The sequence below is a fragment of the Haliotis asinina genome, chromosome 15 (assembly GCF_037392515.1).
Source record: "Haliotis asinina isolate JCU_RB_2024 chromosome 15, JCU_Hal_asi_v2, whole genome shotgun sequence".
Lineage (NCBI taxonomy): Eukaryota > Metazoa > Mollusca > Gastropoda > Lepetellida > Haliotidae > Haliotis > Haliotis asinina.
In genome coordinates, this window is record NC_090294.1 from 261589 (window position 1) to 277668 (window position 16080).

Below are 16080 nucleotides of genomic sequence, written 5' to 3' on the forward strand. Positions count from 1 at the left end.
TCGCAAACAGTTTTCGAAGTTGAGATACAGTGTAGAACATATATATAAACAAGTACAATGCTGACAAAGGACAAGGTATGATAGAGGCCCTTATTGGCCCACAACATGTGTTGATTATCAAAATTTTCCAACACGATCATTTTAGCATAAAAGCAGCTAAATTAATTGTTGAAGTTACCTCCAATTGCATTTTTATGTTTTTGGTGTTGTTAGTTTTCCTCTTTGAAGACCTCAAAGTTGACATATTTTACAATATCTTCTAGAAACTTACATTTTCTGATTTTCAGAGTGATAGAAAAGTGAGCAAAAGCGTGACTCATCCCAATTTTTTCACCACATATGAAGAGAGTAAATTAGAATGTACACCTAAAAAATTGTGGTGGGTCACGGTTTTGCTCACATCAAAATCTTTAAAAAAGTGCATTTTTTTCGGTTCATGAAATTGCCCCATACAACATGTCAAAAAATAAACATTGGCTTAAACTAACATCACTAACAATCAATCACATTTACACATCTGTGCCATGATACATTATAATTTGGATGGTTTTGTGCTCTAAAATACACATATCAAACATCGTTATTAAAATTTTCAATGTCATAAGGCATTCACAGGGCTGATTTATGAGAGGTAAACATTGGTGTTTGGTGGTTGGTCTCTGCTAGAAAAGTAAGAAGACATCTGAAGATTTTCAAAATATGATCAAGCAGTACTGTAAAGGTGAGAATCTATGTTATTATGTAAGAATTTGATCATAGTTTTTCTTTCATCTGTGTATCAAACACCTTTGAGTCACCTGTCACTGTCAAAATAACACTCATTCAACAGGATTGCCATGCATAAACATATGCATTTTCCAAGAACTTATGTACCTTGATGTTTCAAATGACATATTAGATTTCATTTAACCAAAGTGACTACACTTAACTGTATGAAAAAGATTTTTTTAGCTAGAATAAGAACATTGTATCAAGTCTAGCAGATGATAAACACAAGCAGACGTCAGGTCATACATAGTTGTAAAGTGTAATATATAAGCTTAAATTCACACTTTGAGGCAAAGAAATATGTAGCCTAATGGTTGCAATAGTGGACTGTTGGGGTTTTTTTTGTTATCAGACATGCAGGTTCAAATCCATGTAACCTGTCTTTCTTTTTTTCAAAGTTTGTTTGTCAAGTCTACAATGTTAACTAAACTGTTTCACATCAAATCCAAATATTGTGATTTTTTTCTTAAGTTTGGTAATCTATGTTACAACACTGGTGAAACAAGCTTTAATCAACATCATGTAAATCTTTTCTTAAGACACTGACCATTCATCAGTCGGTCTAGTTGCCTTTGTTCCCAATATTTTAAATTCATATTTTATACATTTTGATCTACTTCAGGTTTATACACTTTTGAATACTGCAGTTCTTGAGAGTGAATCAGAAACTGAGATTGATGACTGTGTGAATGAAGAGTAATAGTGGATGTTTTATATCTTTAAAATGGATAAGTAGTGAATAATTACTCTGTGAAGTCTTTTGAATACTGACTTTAACATGTGCATGGTGTTAATATGAACCTGTGCTGACAATGAAATTTCACCCGAAATGGGCCCCTTTGAGGTGAAGACCTGCGATTTTTAGTGCAACATGGTTTGCTATTGTAATAACATATGATGATTGAGATGTTAACTGTATATTTGCTAAAACTGGTCGTAAATGCTGACTTGTAACACTTACTAGTTAGAATGAAGCTGTGCCCAAAATGAAGCTTTACCCAAAACAGGCCCCTGTGATTCTTAGTCCAACATGATTGTTATCATGCTTACATGTTGTACAATGGACCCATGGATTACATTTGGTAAGAATGTTGTGAATAATGACTGAGTTATGGGGACCCAACTGGCAAGTAATTGAATCAACAATGTTTTGCAACCCTTATTGGGCCCCTTGAGGTTAAAACATGATCGACATTAACATGTTTTTCAGCAGAGTGACTACCTGTTGTAAAACTGCTGTAATTTGTATGTAAATAAAATAACAGTTGTAAATAAGCCATTATGGCACACTGATATTTCAGACTTTTTGTTATTTTCCATGGAAACTGATAAAACCCATTTTGGGCCCCTCTACAGTAAAATTACACCTCAGAACATATAAAATATAGCATTTTTATGCAAAGCTAACTTGTCTCTAAACAAATAAGATGTTTTCAGCCAATTCTGTTAGTGGGCCAAAAACCACCCTTATCATATCTTGTCCTTTATTCAGGAAAAAATGAACATCGTTTTAAAACATTTGTTAAACTACAAAATGAGCAAAGAATTCAAAATTTATATTGTTTCCGGTCTCGAATTTTAAGGAAACAGTTCCCATTCACAGGTTCGCCTAATTGTTTTCAGTTTAGAATTACAAGTTAAAGGTGTAGTTTTGATACACAATAGATAATCTGGACGCAGCCGTCTCCCTGACTTGCGATGCCGCGTTTACAGTGGCAAAGGGCTCCGTTTACAGTGGCAAAGGGCTCCGTTTTCATTCGTTTAAGTGCCAGAGATGGATCCAGTTTGTTTTCGATGGCTGATAACATAGACTGTGACGGTCGCGTGTATCTTCTCACTGTGACCTGTTATTGGCATTATTTCCTACTCTTCTCCCTCTCCGTACAAACGTACATGCACTTCCCGGGGTGGTTTACGAAGTAGCAAGGTGTACCAGCGGAAGTGCACACTAAAGTGCTCAGTTTGTTGACGCCAATCACCTCACTGGAAAATCGAATGTTGTCAATTATTTAGTCGTAAGAGGTCTTCTGTAAAACGGCCTTCTGTTGTCAATCTTGAATAGAGACAGTTCATACAAGTGTTGTTCCTTATGCCGTGGACAGGTGATGCAATACTTTTGCCTCGACTGCTCGGTGTGCGAAACCTCCAGTGTAATTTTTGGTTGATCAGTCCCGCCCAAAATGTGATTAACTTGTAGACTGCTATGTTCATCACAGGCTCGAAGTCAACTCCGCATGCGACGTATCAAGCCGGCACCTAAGAGGTTTTGGATGGATATTCTGAACCATCTACCTTTCGCGTTTCCAACACAAACCTGGACAGACAGTTGTTCCTATCTCCGGATGTAAAGCCTTTGATGTCTGGCACACAAACATCTTGTCGTGACTCTCGCCACTGGTCGAAAACACGCATCGCCAACTTTGTGTTATTTCGAGTGTTCTTACTTTCAGCATCAGCTATGCGTTGCAAAATATCATCTTCTCAAATCGTTCACTTTGTACGGATGGATCAACCGCATTACTAATGTCATCAGACCTATTTTCTTCAGAACACGGGTTGAACTGAAGATCAAATAATCCAACATCCGGGTCAATTTGGTCGCTTGCACTCACTTCGTAAGTGTTCATATCCTGAGATAAAGTTAGGTCCTCAAACTTTAAATTCAACTCCACGGCCTCACCAACTTGGGAAAGTGTAATATCAATTTCATCACTTCACTCATTCATGAAAGTTGTTTCCACGTCCTCCATGGTTGAGAATTATTTTTCTAAACGTTAACGACCTAAACTGGCGCGTATGGCGTGATATTCATGACGCCACATGATACGCATATTTTTCCGCCACTTTGTTTTAACCCCCTGGATGCCGATTTGTTTTTTTCAGGCGCACATTTTCATAAGGTTTGGAAAGTGAACGCTGTGTGAGAATTCCGCTCGCTTGGTCCTGGATAAGCGCACGGCTATAAAATTACACAGAATATTCGTGTAGAATATTTAATTTCCTATCCGTTGGTATAAATATAACTGCGACTACCTCGGCGGTTTGAGAAACAGATACTGCTATATGTTGTCCAATATCTTCTATCTTTATGGAAAGTGTGAGCGACGAAAATACAGCTTAATATCTGAACGACATAAATGTGTATTAAATGGATTTACGTACTAATGCATAAAATCATACGCACAAAATCAAAAATGACCCGCAATAAATGTCAAAAATCGATTTTCTTCTATGATGCCAAACGTCGACAGAGAGGCCATGAACGTACAAGGATAAGGGGGCATAACTCCGCTGTGCTTATCACAAGACCAATGTTACTCCGATCACGTGGAGAGAATTTGCTGTGGATACGGACAGTATGTTTTCACGGTGAACCAAACTATTCCAATACAAAGTTCCCCAATGTGAGCGGATGCGTTTTGGTAGTTGCACACTTTATAAGAAAAGATGCCAATGTACTACATGAGAAAGAGGGTAATAGGGATTTGGATGGCCAGATCCGATACATAAGAAAGTTCTTAAATTTTCATATTCTCCTGTTTGTGTAGATCGGAAAAAGACGACATTGGTTTGCTCATTAGTATACATGTCATCTAATTTCCATTAATTGTTTTAAAAGTCTCAGCTGCTATGGAAGAATTCAACACTTTTTTAACAAAACGTAAAATTAATGGTTTTACCATCGAAATGGTGGACCCGTTAAGGTCCGGGGTAGAATAGGCCTTCAGCAACCCATGCTTGCCATAAAAAGGCGACTGTGCTTAAATTCTCGTCAGAGGCGATTCACGGGGTCGGGTGGTCAGACTCGCTGATTTGACTGACACGTCATCGGTTCCCAGTTGCGCAGACCGATGCTCATGCAGTTGATCACTGGATTGTCTGTTCCAGACTCGATTATTTACACACCGCCGCCATATAGTTGTAATATTGCAGAGAGCGGCGTAAAACTCAACTCACTCATTCGAAGTAGTGCCCTGGGTTAGGCATTGGTGACAAGGACCATTTGTAATTTGGTCCAACAATGTATGGGGAATTCTAAGATGTTTCTGTGAAAGATCAAAGGCACCGACAATACATTATCAGACGTTATAGCTAAAATGGATAGAATTATCATGAAAACGACCGCTCGTTATCAGAAATGAGCGGTCCACTGTAACTTGATAACGCTCGCAAAATGCTTGACGACGGGCCATTATCAAGCCCGTTGTTAGGTGACGTCATAAGTAGCTCAGCTGTTGAAGTTCAATCACCTACGGCTCGAATGAACTTGGGTTCATTATTGACCATATATCTGGCTCACATTCGTCACATGTGCCTGTGCCATTATGCACTTTCCTGCTTGTGCCATCCATAACGATTGTGCCATAAATGACAACATACAGCAATGAAAATATCAACTTGAAGTCTAACGCTGTTGATCACTGAAAACAATGGCGGCTGGTAGTATGAGCAAAGGTCAAGGTCGAATGTCGTCACTTTCAATAGTGACGTCATCTGTGTTGTTCTATGACGTGACTATATTTGTAAAATCTGTGTCAGTGACCTCCGTCGTTTTGTTGTTGGCAGTAAATGCTTCTAAACCGATGCCGCTGTTTTAATTATTCTTTTATAAAAATATTCTATTCATTTTAGCTATAATAAGGGTAACGCTATTTTTTCAGGGCATTATCATTTGCAGAAGCCCGAGGTCTTTCATTAACTGCCCTCCTTCGTCGGGCAGTTAATGAAAGACCTCGGGCTTCTGCAAATGATAATGCCCTGAAAAAATAGCGTTACCCATACAATAATGTGCATTACGTCACAATGTGTTGACGTCGCTGCGCCATTCCAGTCTGCCCCCTCGTAATCGAACTTTTTTCCATTACGTCACAATGTAACCGACATCACGATGGATGTCAGTTGCCATCGCCTCCTACAGCCTTCTGCAGTAAACTGCCTCATCGCATCCCATTTCTTGGTTTGCAGTTGCACCACACAGCTAACATCACCGGTGGAAACATTACGTTTATGTTTTCCGAAGGATAAAATGTCTCTTTTTTGCAGAGACACTGTATATGTTTGCAGTGTTTACATTCCCACAATGCAATCGTGGAATGTCGCATGACTAGTCAGCTTCAGCTGAATGTACTGATCTAAACTCTCGTTGGTAGTAGAAAAGAGACTCCCATTTCCTCACATGGTTGTGCTCTCCGATTTCCAAAGCCATATTTAATAATTACTCACGTGAAATATGTCTTATTCAACATTTTAAGCGCAACTCGTGGTACATCAGTTCGTTCTTCGCCTCCATTACCCCTGCCAGCTTCCGGTTCAAAGCAGTGCCGAGAGCCGACATACGGTCCTATACCGTCAAGACATAATCCTGTATCGCGGTCGATAACTCCACCTGTATAAATTCCACCCAAATTCTCGTGGTCTATTACCCCTCGTATTTTCTTGAGTCAAATCCTGTATCAACGGTAGGGAGCTGACACATATGGCATTGCCATCACATTTCTACAGTGTGTTTCTGAAAGTGTTCTGCTGTGGCGGCGCGCAATATTCATTCGAGCCTCCATATTCACCCCTTTTTCACTTTAAAAGAACGAACAAACTTATGGGTTTTTCCGACTCTTAACCATTACATATGAATGACTTGTGTTTGGTCTAGTGCGGAACACCAAATTCATTGTTTGAAAAACTTACGTGTAATTAATACCGAGCTTAATTTCCACCGGCGCCGGAGACGAACATCCGCCAGTCTGAGAATAAATGCTATTGATGTCTGTTTTCACCGAGTTACAAAATCTAAAGTACTTTCTGCTGCAGGATTTTGCATGACATTAGTTATAAGATACCAATTTCACTCTTGGGAGCGAGGTAGGTGTCAATCCTCAAGTCTGCTTTATTGTCACTTATCGTGATCAAAACAAATCTTAAATAGCATTTTCATTATCCTGGAAACGTGGGAGGGTCCAGCCGTCTGATTTAAAACCACAGGATTCTTCAACTCTCGCCTCAACGACAACAGTGGACACACACGATACTAAATTTCTGAACCAATTTTTTGATACTACATTAATTTTCTTCAAGGGCGTCACGATATTTGGAGTAAAATCTCGGTATAATCCTACAATAACAAAACATCAAATAATGCACGGTTACTTCCTCCGTTAGTATATATATTTCCTTAAGAATGACACAGCCATTCCCCTCTTAGTGTGTATCTGATGCGGGTTAACAAAAGTACAAATATCGATCATTGATCAAGAGTATGGCAAGCTCATTTTGGCATGAAACTGATAACCAACACAGAATGTTTACAGTAGGTATCTTCGAGCACATAAAAACACAACTTCCTGCAATCAAATCGTATTGCATCTATTTTGCACACTACCAGAAGTATAAATAAATACAAGATATTGTTATTACACAATGTATTTCCGAAATCACACTGATCTTTTTCATGAATGACTAAACTTTTAAAAGCAATTATCTCGAAAGTATGAATTTGTGGGTTATCACTATCTTCTCCCGACCCATTCAGTAATTGATAATTAGAGCAACGTACGCGACAGAGTCCTCTGCTTAGATGAAATCAGCTGCCCTAAACGTGAATAGGGAAGCTTTCAGTCGGCTGCTGAGCACCACTCATGTCCCACTCGTAATCACCGTGGTGTGATTTTGCATCAACATGTAAACATATAACGTGTGTTTAAAATCCATCATTTTATTATTGGAAGCCCAAACATAACCTAAGTGGCGTCTACAACTATCTTCGCCTTGCTAGTCGGATCTGACACCGTGGTCTCTCCATGGTACCATCCAGAGAGGTCGTCATTGAAATTGTCCGTTATAAAACTGTTTGGAATACGACTGAGAAAAATCTTTAGACGTAGCCAAGCATTGAAACCTAATCTTGTCCGATTATTTGAAACCAAAGAACTCATATAAATCATATATGCTGTTGTGCTTTCTGTCCCATTTGATACTAACGTGTTGCATTTGACCAAACAGCATTATGTAGTCATATTTGTGACAATGGTCTTTACCCAAAGTACATGATCTAGACTACCAGCTGAAGTAGTGTCCGTTGGTGAAAAGGATCAACTTAATTTTAAAATGTGTAAGAATGTGACGACAATTGACCCTTGTCCTTGTAGTGCACTTGTGTAATGATTTGTGTCATTTTGGTGACGTAAAAACATCACTTCTTTTACTCACAAGTGATGTATACTATTTGGCAGGTACTGAGAGGGCTAACGCAAACTGAGAAGAATCCGAAATCGCTTGTCAAGGCAACGTGGAGAGCACCATCTACAACTGCAGGACACCTCATATTCAAGTGCGTTGTCGTTAACGGAAGCACCCAGATCCCGTTACCTTAGCAATAGTATCTTGTGTGAATATTCAGACTGCTACATGTAGATCATGGTAGATTTAACACGAACACATCTGTGGAACTGTAGAGTGTTAGCCTGACAAACGAACACGAGTCACCCTGCATCCTATGTGTATCCGGCAGGCATTCCGGGCACAATGGGTCCTCAAACAATGGCGACTTCAGAAACCGGGTACTGCAAAAGTAATGACCGGGTAAATTCAGTGTGTGGATGACTTTACAAAGGTACCTAGACTACGTACAGTGTTGCTCGCGCTGTCAATCACTGGTTTGACTAGCGTGACCCAGACGTGTAGTGAAACAAGAACATCTCATATTTTTGCTATCTACTTTGTTGAGGTGTTAAGCGCACCCATGCCTGGATTCTCTGATCTTTAGCTCCAATGCCAAGAATACCATGGGCATGAAGATCATTTACTTGACAATATCGCTACCCCTGCTTGGTAGTTTCACGAGAGTATTATACGCCCACCGCCTGCAGCACTTCCCCACGTCGTCAGTGTGATAGCGACAATAACACCGTGATGCTACATTCCCCTACTTCAGTTTTATCATTTCAGGGCAAGCTTCGTAAAGGATTACGTCACGTTCTGGGTCGGTATCAATTCCGCCATACTGTCTGACGCCACGGCCGCCCCTCTCAGCGTCTCAGAGGCGTCGCTTGAGTCCCCCACGATGACGCCTTGTACGACCTCTGCTGCATCAACAGAACCCACATCTTCGGAAACATCACCAGTCTCATCTCAGCCGGTATTTATATCAGCCCCAAAAACCACAGCAGCAACACAGTCGAAGGCATCACCAGCAGCACAAATATGTATTGTTCACTTATATATGCTTGCCAAAATGGGGGAAAAGGTAATCACACAAAAACAGCAAAAACACCTCGTGTTGTGCCAGAGAGAGTGAAGCAAACCTATATTCTGGTCAGTGGGTGGCGAATCAATTTATACCAACACAAAATCTATATCTAGACTACCAGTTGCCCGACTTCCATTTTTATGCAAACCGCCGTGGCTGAGTGGATCGATGGTTGTCTTTGTGTGCTGTCAAATAGGTGCCTCACTCTGAGAGTGTGGGTTCGAATCCCAAGTAGGACTCGCAATCTCTTCCATGTTTAGGCTCCTTTGTTAAATTCAACTGGACCCCGCGGTTGCGCGTGCCATGAATACTACTAGTCCAATTGATCATGTTGAGTCGTCTAATTGCTGTCCTGTGTTTCGTGGATCGTCCATATGATCTCCTCTGTTTCTTCATCCAATGCGCGAATAGAGCTTCATTTCAATCACCAGTCTGAGATTGAATTGTATTTTCTGAATTTCTGGTTGCCATCCTTACCTGTGTTCAGCTTGTACTTTGCAAAAATTCTGTGCACAGGGCACAAAATAGACACTATGTAAATATATTTGAAGTCAATATGAATTTGCACGACCACTTTAAGTCATGTTAATATTCTCCAGGAATTATGTTGCATGCGTTAGTAAAGGCTTTTATATGACCCATGTGCACACCTGTAGTACACTTACATTGTATATGAATGCGGTATTAGTTACACACGTGTATCTTCTCAATATTTCCACATTGCCAAGATAGTATGTAACGTAACTTCATGCTGCCTAGATGTAGCTGGTCTGTTGCGTTTGATGTGATGTTGTATCGTCTTAAAGTGCCGCTTTTGATTCACGGAAATATGGATTTTTTTCAGGGTATATCACATGACCCCGAATGTGGAGTACGGATAGGATGTTTTGACGACTGTGACGAGGGATGCACGTTCTCTGTCACCTGGTTACCAGAAGACAGTAACATTCGCTTTCGTCTTAGGTCACCTTCATCTGGAGACTCGTGGATGGCCATAGGATTCTCGAAAGACAAGAAAATGGTAAATCAAACTAAATGTTTTATGTGATGGTCCTGTTATTGGAAATCAGGGGAAAATTTTTTCCTTGGCTTTCAGTCAGTGAACCAACTGATTATAACTGTCTCTGGGACACGTGCCATTATTGATCCTTTACCACTGGCTATGCTGCTGGGGGCGATGGGGTGGCCTAGTGGTTAAAGCATTCGCTTGTCACTCTGAAGACGCGGGTTCGATACCCCACATGGGTACTAAGTGTCAAGCCCATTTCTTGTGTCGCCTGTCCTGATACTGCTAAAAGGGGCGCAAAACTAAAATTGACTCTCCCATCCTGCTGATGTTATGATCAGATCAGTTAGTGTCGTAACGTTAACGTTTACTTTCAATACCTAAAAGAATGATATTTTTTACTGTAGGTATCCTTGAGGAAGATGCATATGCCCACATTCTCGAAACAATACTTGATATTCTCAAATGCTTCATACACACTTGATGATGTTGGAGTTATACAATGGACTTGGCCTTGAGCAGCGATTTCAGGTGAACATAAAAATGGTTTCTATGCTTCTCTTGTAAAGCAATCTATTCTCGTCACCTTCAGGTTCATGAGAGGCCTATGTCAGCCTTCAGTTTATCCTTCAGAAAGTATTTTTGGCATGCAGTTAACCTAACAGACAGAGTGACTATCTGCTACATGATGTAATATACATATTGTATACTCTTCAAAACAAAAATTTAAAAAAAAACGCAAAAGGGATATCTTATATATTTTTAACTTACCTTACCATAGGTCTTATGCATATTACCTCAAGCTTAGCTAGAAGAGATCAGACAGTCGTTGATTCGCCATTCCCTAGATGGCTACCTCATGTAATCTACGAATGTAGTCACGGAAGTGACGTGATCTCCCCACTCGCGCAAGCGCGAACAATCCAAAAATCACTTTTACTTCTAGCGTTCGTCTGTTCGGACGTTTTTTGGTTCGCTTAGTTTACCTACTTTGTGGTTCAATAAAGTTGTTCCTCACGGGTAGGTATGGTTTGTATCCCTTAGGTGTGCGTGTTAAGGTAAGTAATCATTTAACTGCACTTACTTTGCTACCTCGTGTTGTTTTTTTCTCTCACTTCGGGGTGGGTTCGCCCGCGTCGTGTGTAAGTGAGGCATGGCGTCCGTGGGGGTATTATATCTTGCTGGTTTTTCTTCCTCCATGTAGTTTCCATGTCGATTAGTATTTTTGCCCATGTTTCACTGCATTTATACTTTTTTTCGTGCCACGTTGCGATGTATGCAGGTAGCCTTTCTGGTTGTTTGCCCTTCGCTGTCACGAGCTTACGGGCGTGTCTACTTTATAGTGGGGGTGCGTTGGTGCTGCATTTCTGGTGTAGGGGTGTTGTTTTTTTTCTACCTCCTAGCGTTGGTTTCCACGCATTGTTATGTCTTGTTTTGTTACAGTTAACTGTGTATGTCTCGCCAGTTTTACACTATCTGCTAGGGGCAGAAATCGGCGAAAGTTCCTCACCCTTGGTGCCCGGATTGTGCGTCTCTAGCCTGCTCTTTTGACGGACGCTGCCAGTACTGCGAGGCGTTATTGGTGGCGGATTTCAAGACTTTATTGCGGCTAAGAGGAAGCTTTTTGCACAGCTGTAGAGAAGGATGTCGTCTCCAGCGTCGTCGTTGGGATCTCTGCCGGACGACCCTGACTTACAACCGCCTTCAGCGACTGTGCCGACGCCTGGGATGGGGCGTTCGTCCGTGACGCCTGTATGTTTGTCCCCGGAACCACCTCGCCTGGATTACATCGTGGATCTGTTTTCATCCAGATGCCTTGTCTCATCCGGAAGTCCAGAGATTCCTGCACTCCCTGCTGACGCCCGGTGCTGCTGCGATGCCAGCGTCTATCCCGACACCAGCACCTATGCCGACACCAGCGGCTGTGCTTACGCCAGTGCCTATACCTACGTCAGCGCCTATCCCGACACCAGCGTTTATGTCTACACCATCGCCTGTGCTTACGCCAGCACCTATGCCTGCGCCAGCGCCTATGCCTACGTCAGCGCCTATGCCTACGTCAGCGCCTATCCCGACACCAGCGTTTATGTCTACACCATCGCCTGTACTTATGCCAGCACCTATGCCTGCACCAGCGCCTATGCCGACGTCGGCGCTTATCCCGTCACCAGCGTTTATGTCTACGCCAGCGCCTATGTCTACGTCAGCGCCTATCCCGACGTCAGCGCTTATCCCGACACCAGCGCCTATGCCGACGCCGGACCCTGTGCCAGCGCCAGCGCCTGCGCCTGCGCCCTACGTTGTCCAGGGAAGAGGTTTTGCACGACAGTTGGATGAAGGGCGCGCTCGGCGCTTAGAGACCGACCGCTCTCGGCACAGATCACGCTCCAGGTTCCCAGGAGTTGGCGATCCTGTACCCTCCACAGTAGTCTTTGTCGGCGTTCTCGGTCAAGCTCACGGTCTCCGCGTCGCCCTTTTGAATGAGGACTCTCGCTTTACTACCAGGTGAAGATGTTGCTTGCAATCCCAGTCCATATCACCTCGGCGCTCCTCCAGATCTCGGCGTTTGCGGTAGCCGGAACCACCTTGGATCCCGTCCAAGGAATCTGCTGCTCATGCATCGACTTCGTCTTCTACACTGTGGCGTGATTCGAATTCCGTGTCCTGGGAGGACCTGGAGGAACAGGTTTTTTTGCCCGGACTTCGACGAGGAGGCGACGGCGACGGTGATGGCACTTAACTACCCTTATCAGTTGTCTTCGAGTGGACTGCTGACAGTTTACCGGACTGCCCTTCGCCTTCGGTTGATTCCAGCAACCTTGCAGCAATTCATTTATCGCCGGAGCTACTCATCCTGTTAAATGCGGTCTTTGCGAAATTGTCATCTAATCCGAATTTCAAGCGTGTAAGTCCAGGAAGTCAGATTACAAGATACACAGCCTGGTTTTCGCGGACAGCGTGGCTGTCCTGGGTGAATCTCTGTAGCAGTTATTGGGCTCCTCGCAGCACTCTTACAGAGTGCAGGATTCTAAGTGGGTGGCCATGAAGACTGAACTCAAGCGGATGTTTAAGCCGTTGTCTGCGCTGGCGTCAGCTACATCGGCGGCGGCGATGGACTGGTCTGAAGACAACGCCTCGAGGATCAGTCACCTTACCAGGTATTCCTATGCCGGTAGGCGGGAGACTGGGTGTCCTTTGGAGGGACTGGTCGCATCCTCGAAGATCCTTACGTTACAGTTTGTCTACATAAGCCTCAAGCGGAGAAAGTTTTCTTTCACTTGCTTTACTCATTTTGTCACGAAGATTCTTCGAGACAACAACTAAGTGCCACGTCTAACTACACCTCGTGATTACAAGAGAGGACGGCATTTATCTTCGGGGAAAAATTGCCAACACATCTACCTGGAAAGCTATTGTCTACTTCAGTTTCAAGCGGCGGAACAGTTTTCGCGCGCTTTACTCATTTACACACGCGCTCGCCAAACAGCATGGTTACGGTCAAGCCTACAGGCTAGCAGGGAAACACCGTTTACAAGATTTCATGATGATCAGTTATGGGCTACACCGGTGACGTCACGTCTACATTTTGATTGGTCCCCGAGAGACAACGCCCTGCAAAGGATCCCAGGGTCGTTACATCTACTATCTGATTGGGACAACGCCCTGCGCAGAATGTGTTGTTTTATTCTAGTGTTAGCAAGTTGTCTGCAGTGACTTACAGTCATTTTACGATGGGAAGATGTCGTTTCCACTCTAGACTAGCAGTCTACAGCAGCATTGGATGCCTCTAGTCGGCATAGAGATCCTCTAACAGTAGTCTGAATGCTGCCTGTCAGGAGGCGTGCAGCGATGTATGGCAGTTTCTGATCGGACAGCCAGCCAGCTTTAAATAGACTTCATTGAAATGTCAACACATTCATGATAAACAGCGTGGTCGTTCTGAAGTCAAATAATGACGCATTCTTCACGGCATACAAGCTTTTCTTGAGAGAGATGGACTTCATTATCAGGCTGTTAAGTCAACTTGGATGACTTGAGGATCTAACTCCGCGGGATTTAAATTCATCACATCGCCGTCCCAGGTTCGGGAGTCGAAGTTCAAGGCGATGTTATACACAAGCTGTACTCTGCCCGTTGTCACGGTGTCAGTAATAATGTCTACTCGATTTGCTCACTTCACCTCAGGATATGATCAGACGTAGACGTCTACTATTACGTCTACAGCGGTTTCTGGATCATGATTTCAAGACAGGTTTACGACATTGGACGTCTTGACACCACACCGGTGGTAGACTCGCTGGTCAATGTTTGCGTAGGAACTTACATATTAGAGCCATCATTCAACAACCATCTTTAGGTAGACACGTCTCTCCAAGGATTGGGTGCCTATCTAGTCAAGGAGGTTGCAGCAGGATTCTGGAAGAGTGGAGCTCAATCTCTTCACATCACCCAGTTGAAGATGCATGTCTATCATTGGTTGACAGCACCGAGAGACAAGCTACTGATGATCCTTACGGACAACTCTATGGTAGCCATCTAGGTAATCAAGGGTCAAGGAGGCCTCGACTTCTACTACACTTCTTGTCGTTTCTACCCCTCGACGTGGTCGAGTCTGATCCTCCAAATAGAAGTATCTCTCATACCAGGAGCCTGCATCTTCATGGCAGACGCCTTATCTCGCCCCCTACATCTATCACCAACAGAGAATATTGTGTGTCGAGACACTTTCAAATAATCGGCTTCCAGAGTGGGACCAATTGTTGTACCATCCTCACAATCAGACACTGCACCTGGATCCACCGCAGTTTCATCTTTGTGCCTGGACGATCTGTGAAAGTCTTGAGGGCCAAGGGATACTCATCTCAAGTGGCGAAGTTAATCGCCCGAGAGCACAGGATTTCCACTCAGTGGACCTGCAGGCGTGGACGATCGATGTGATGTCCCTGTCGTGGGAAGGTCTCTCCACCATCAGCCCTTCTCTCAGAAGTGGTCACCAAGGTCAAGCAGACTCAGAACCTGCGACTGCCTTTGGTCGCACCTTGGTGGCCAGCCAGGTCATGGTTCCCCAACCTGCGTCTTCTCACCAGCAGAGAGTCGTACCAGCTTCCAGATTAGTTACGTCTGCTTCAACATCCGCACAGTCGGCAGCTTCATCTGGACCCGCTGAGATTTCATCTTCACGGTTGGGTCATCTGCAGAAGGCATTGAGAGTTAAGGGCTAGTGAGTGGCAAGCGTCCTAGCTTGTGTGCATCGTATGTCCGCTAGGTCCTTATATGACGACAAGTGACGCTCATTTGAGAGTTTTTGTGTTCAAGACCGCAAGATCCTATGACAGCTTCTCCACAGTTTTAGCGAACTTCCTCCTGTTCCTGCATAACTGCAAGCATCTTAGAGGCACTACTTTGGGGACTTATCTGTCGGCTTTAAACTCCTTCTTGGCGATTAAAGCGGATAAACAGATTTCCAAGATACCACAGCTTATTGCGCTACTCAAGCCTTTCAAATTGGAGGACCAGAAAGTTAAGCTTCATCCTCCAGCTTGGGACCTCAACATCGTCCTACAACATCTTAGAGGACCTCCGTATGACCCTTTAAAGGAAGCCTCCTTCATGTATTTCGTCTAAAAGACGGTCCTTCTTCTAGCGTTGGCTACTGCGGCTAGAGTTAGTGAAATTCATGCCCTGGACGTCACACATGTTCGCTTTGAGCAGTCAAGGCATGGACAAGCCTCCTTGGGTCTCCTGTGGGATTCTGTGGCCACGAATCAGCTTCCTGGACAGCCAGACAGGCTGTTCTCCATTCCTCCTGCATCTTCAGTCTTGGGACAACATGCCTTAGAGGAGGTGCTGCTGTGTCTCGTTCGAGCCCTCAGATGTTATATCCGGAAGTTGGCTTCTAAGAGACGTTCCCGTAAAAGAATGTTCATCCCACTTTCGACTACCTGCAAGGGGAGGTGAACAGGAACACAGTCGACTTATGGCTTCGATCTACGATCCTGACGGCTTTTGATGCCAAGCATCTACCTCATCCGGTGGCGAACAACCCACACGAGATCAGAGCGTT

General features: G+C 43.5%; 1 protein-coding gene across 2 annotated transcripts in view; it reads left to right on the forward strand.

Annotated features, from left to right (window-relative positions):
* The window catches only part of LOC137265554 (putative ferric-chelate reductase 1), a 43981-nt gene that overhangs the window by 11387 nt on the left and 16514 nt on the right, over nt 1-16080 (forward strand). Inside the window, exons 1-4 of one of the 2 annotated variants that reach the window (XM_067800971.1) lie at nt 3351-3383; nt 7995-8092; nt 8710-8899; nt 9855-10031. In XM_067800971.1, the coding sequence (XP_067657072.1) occupies nt 8825-8899; nt 9855-10031 (252 nt within the window). In that variant the 5' untranslated portion in view covers nt 3351-3383; nt 7995-8092; nt 8710-8824. Of the gene's footprint in view, nt 1-3350; nt 3384-7994; nt 8093-8709; nt 8900-9854; nt 10032-16080 lie in introns of those variants that run through there. The other variant, XM_067800970.1, reaches the window with a different exon arrangement.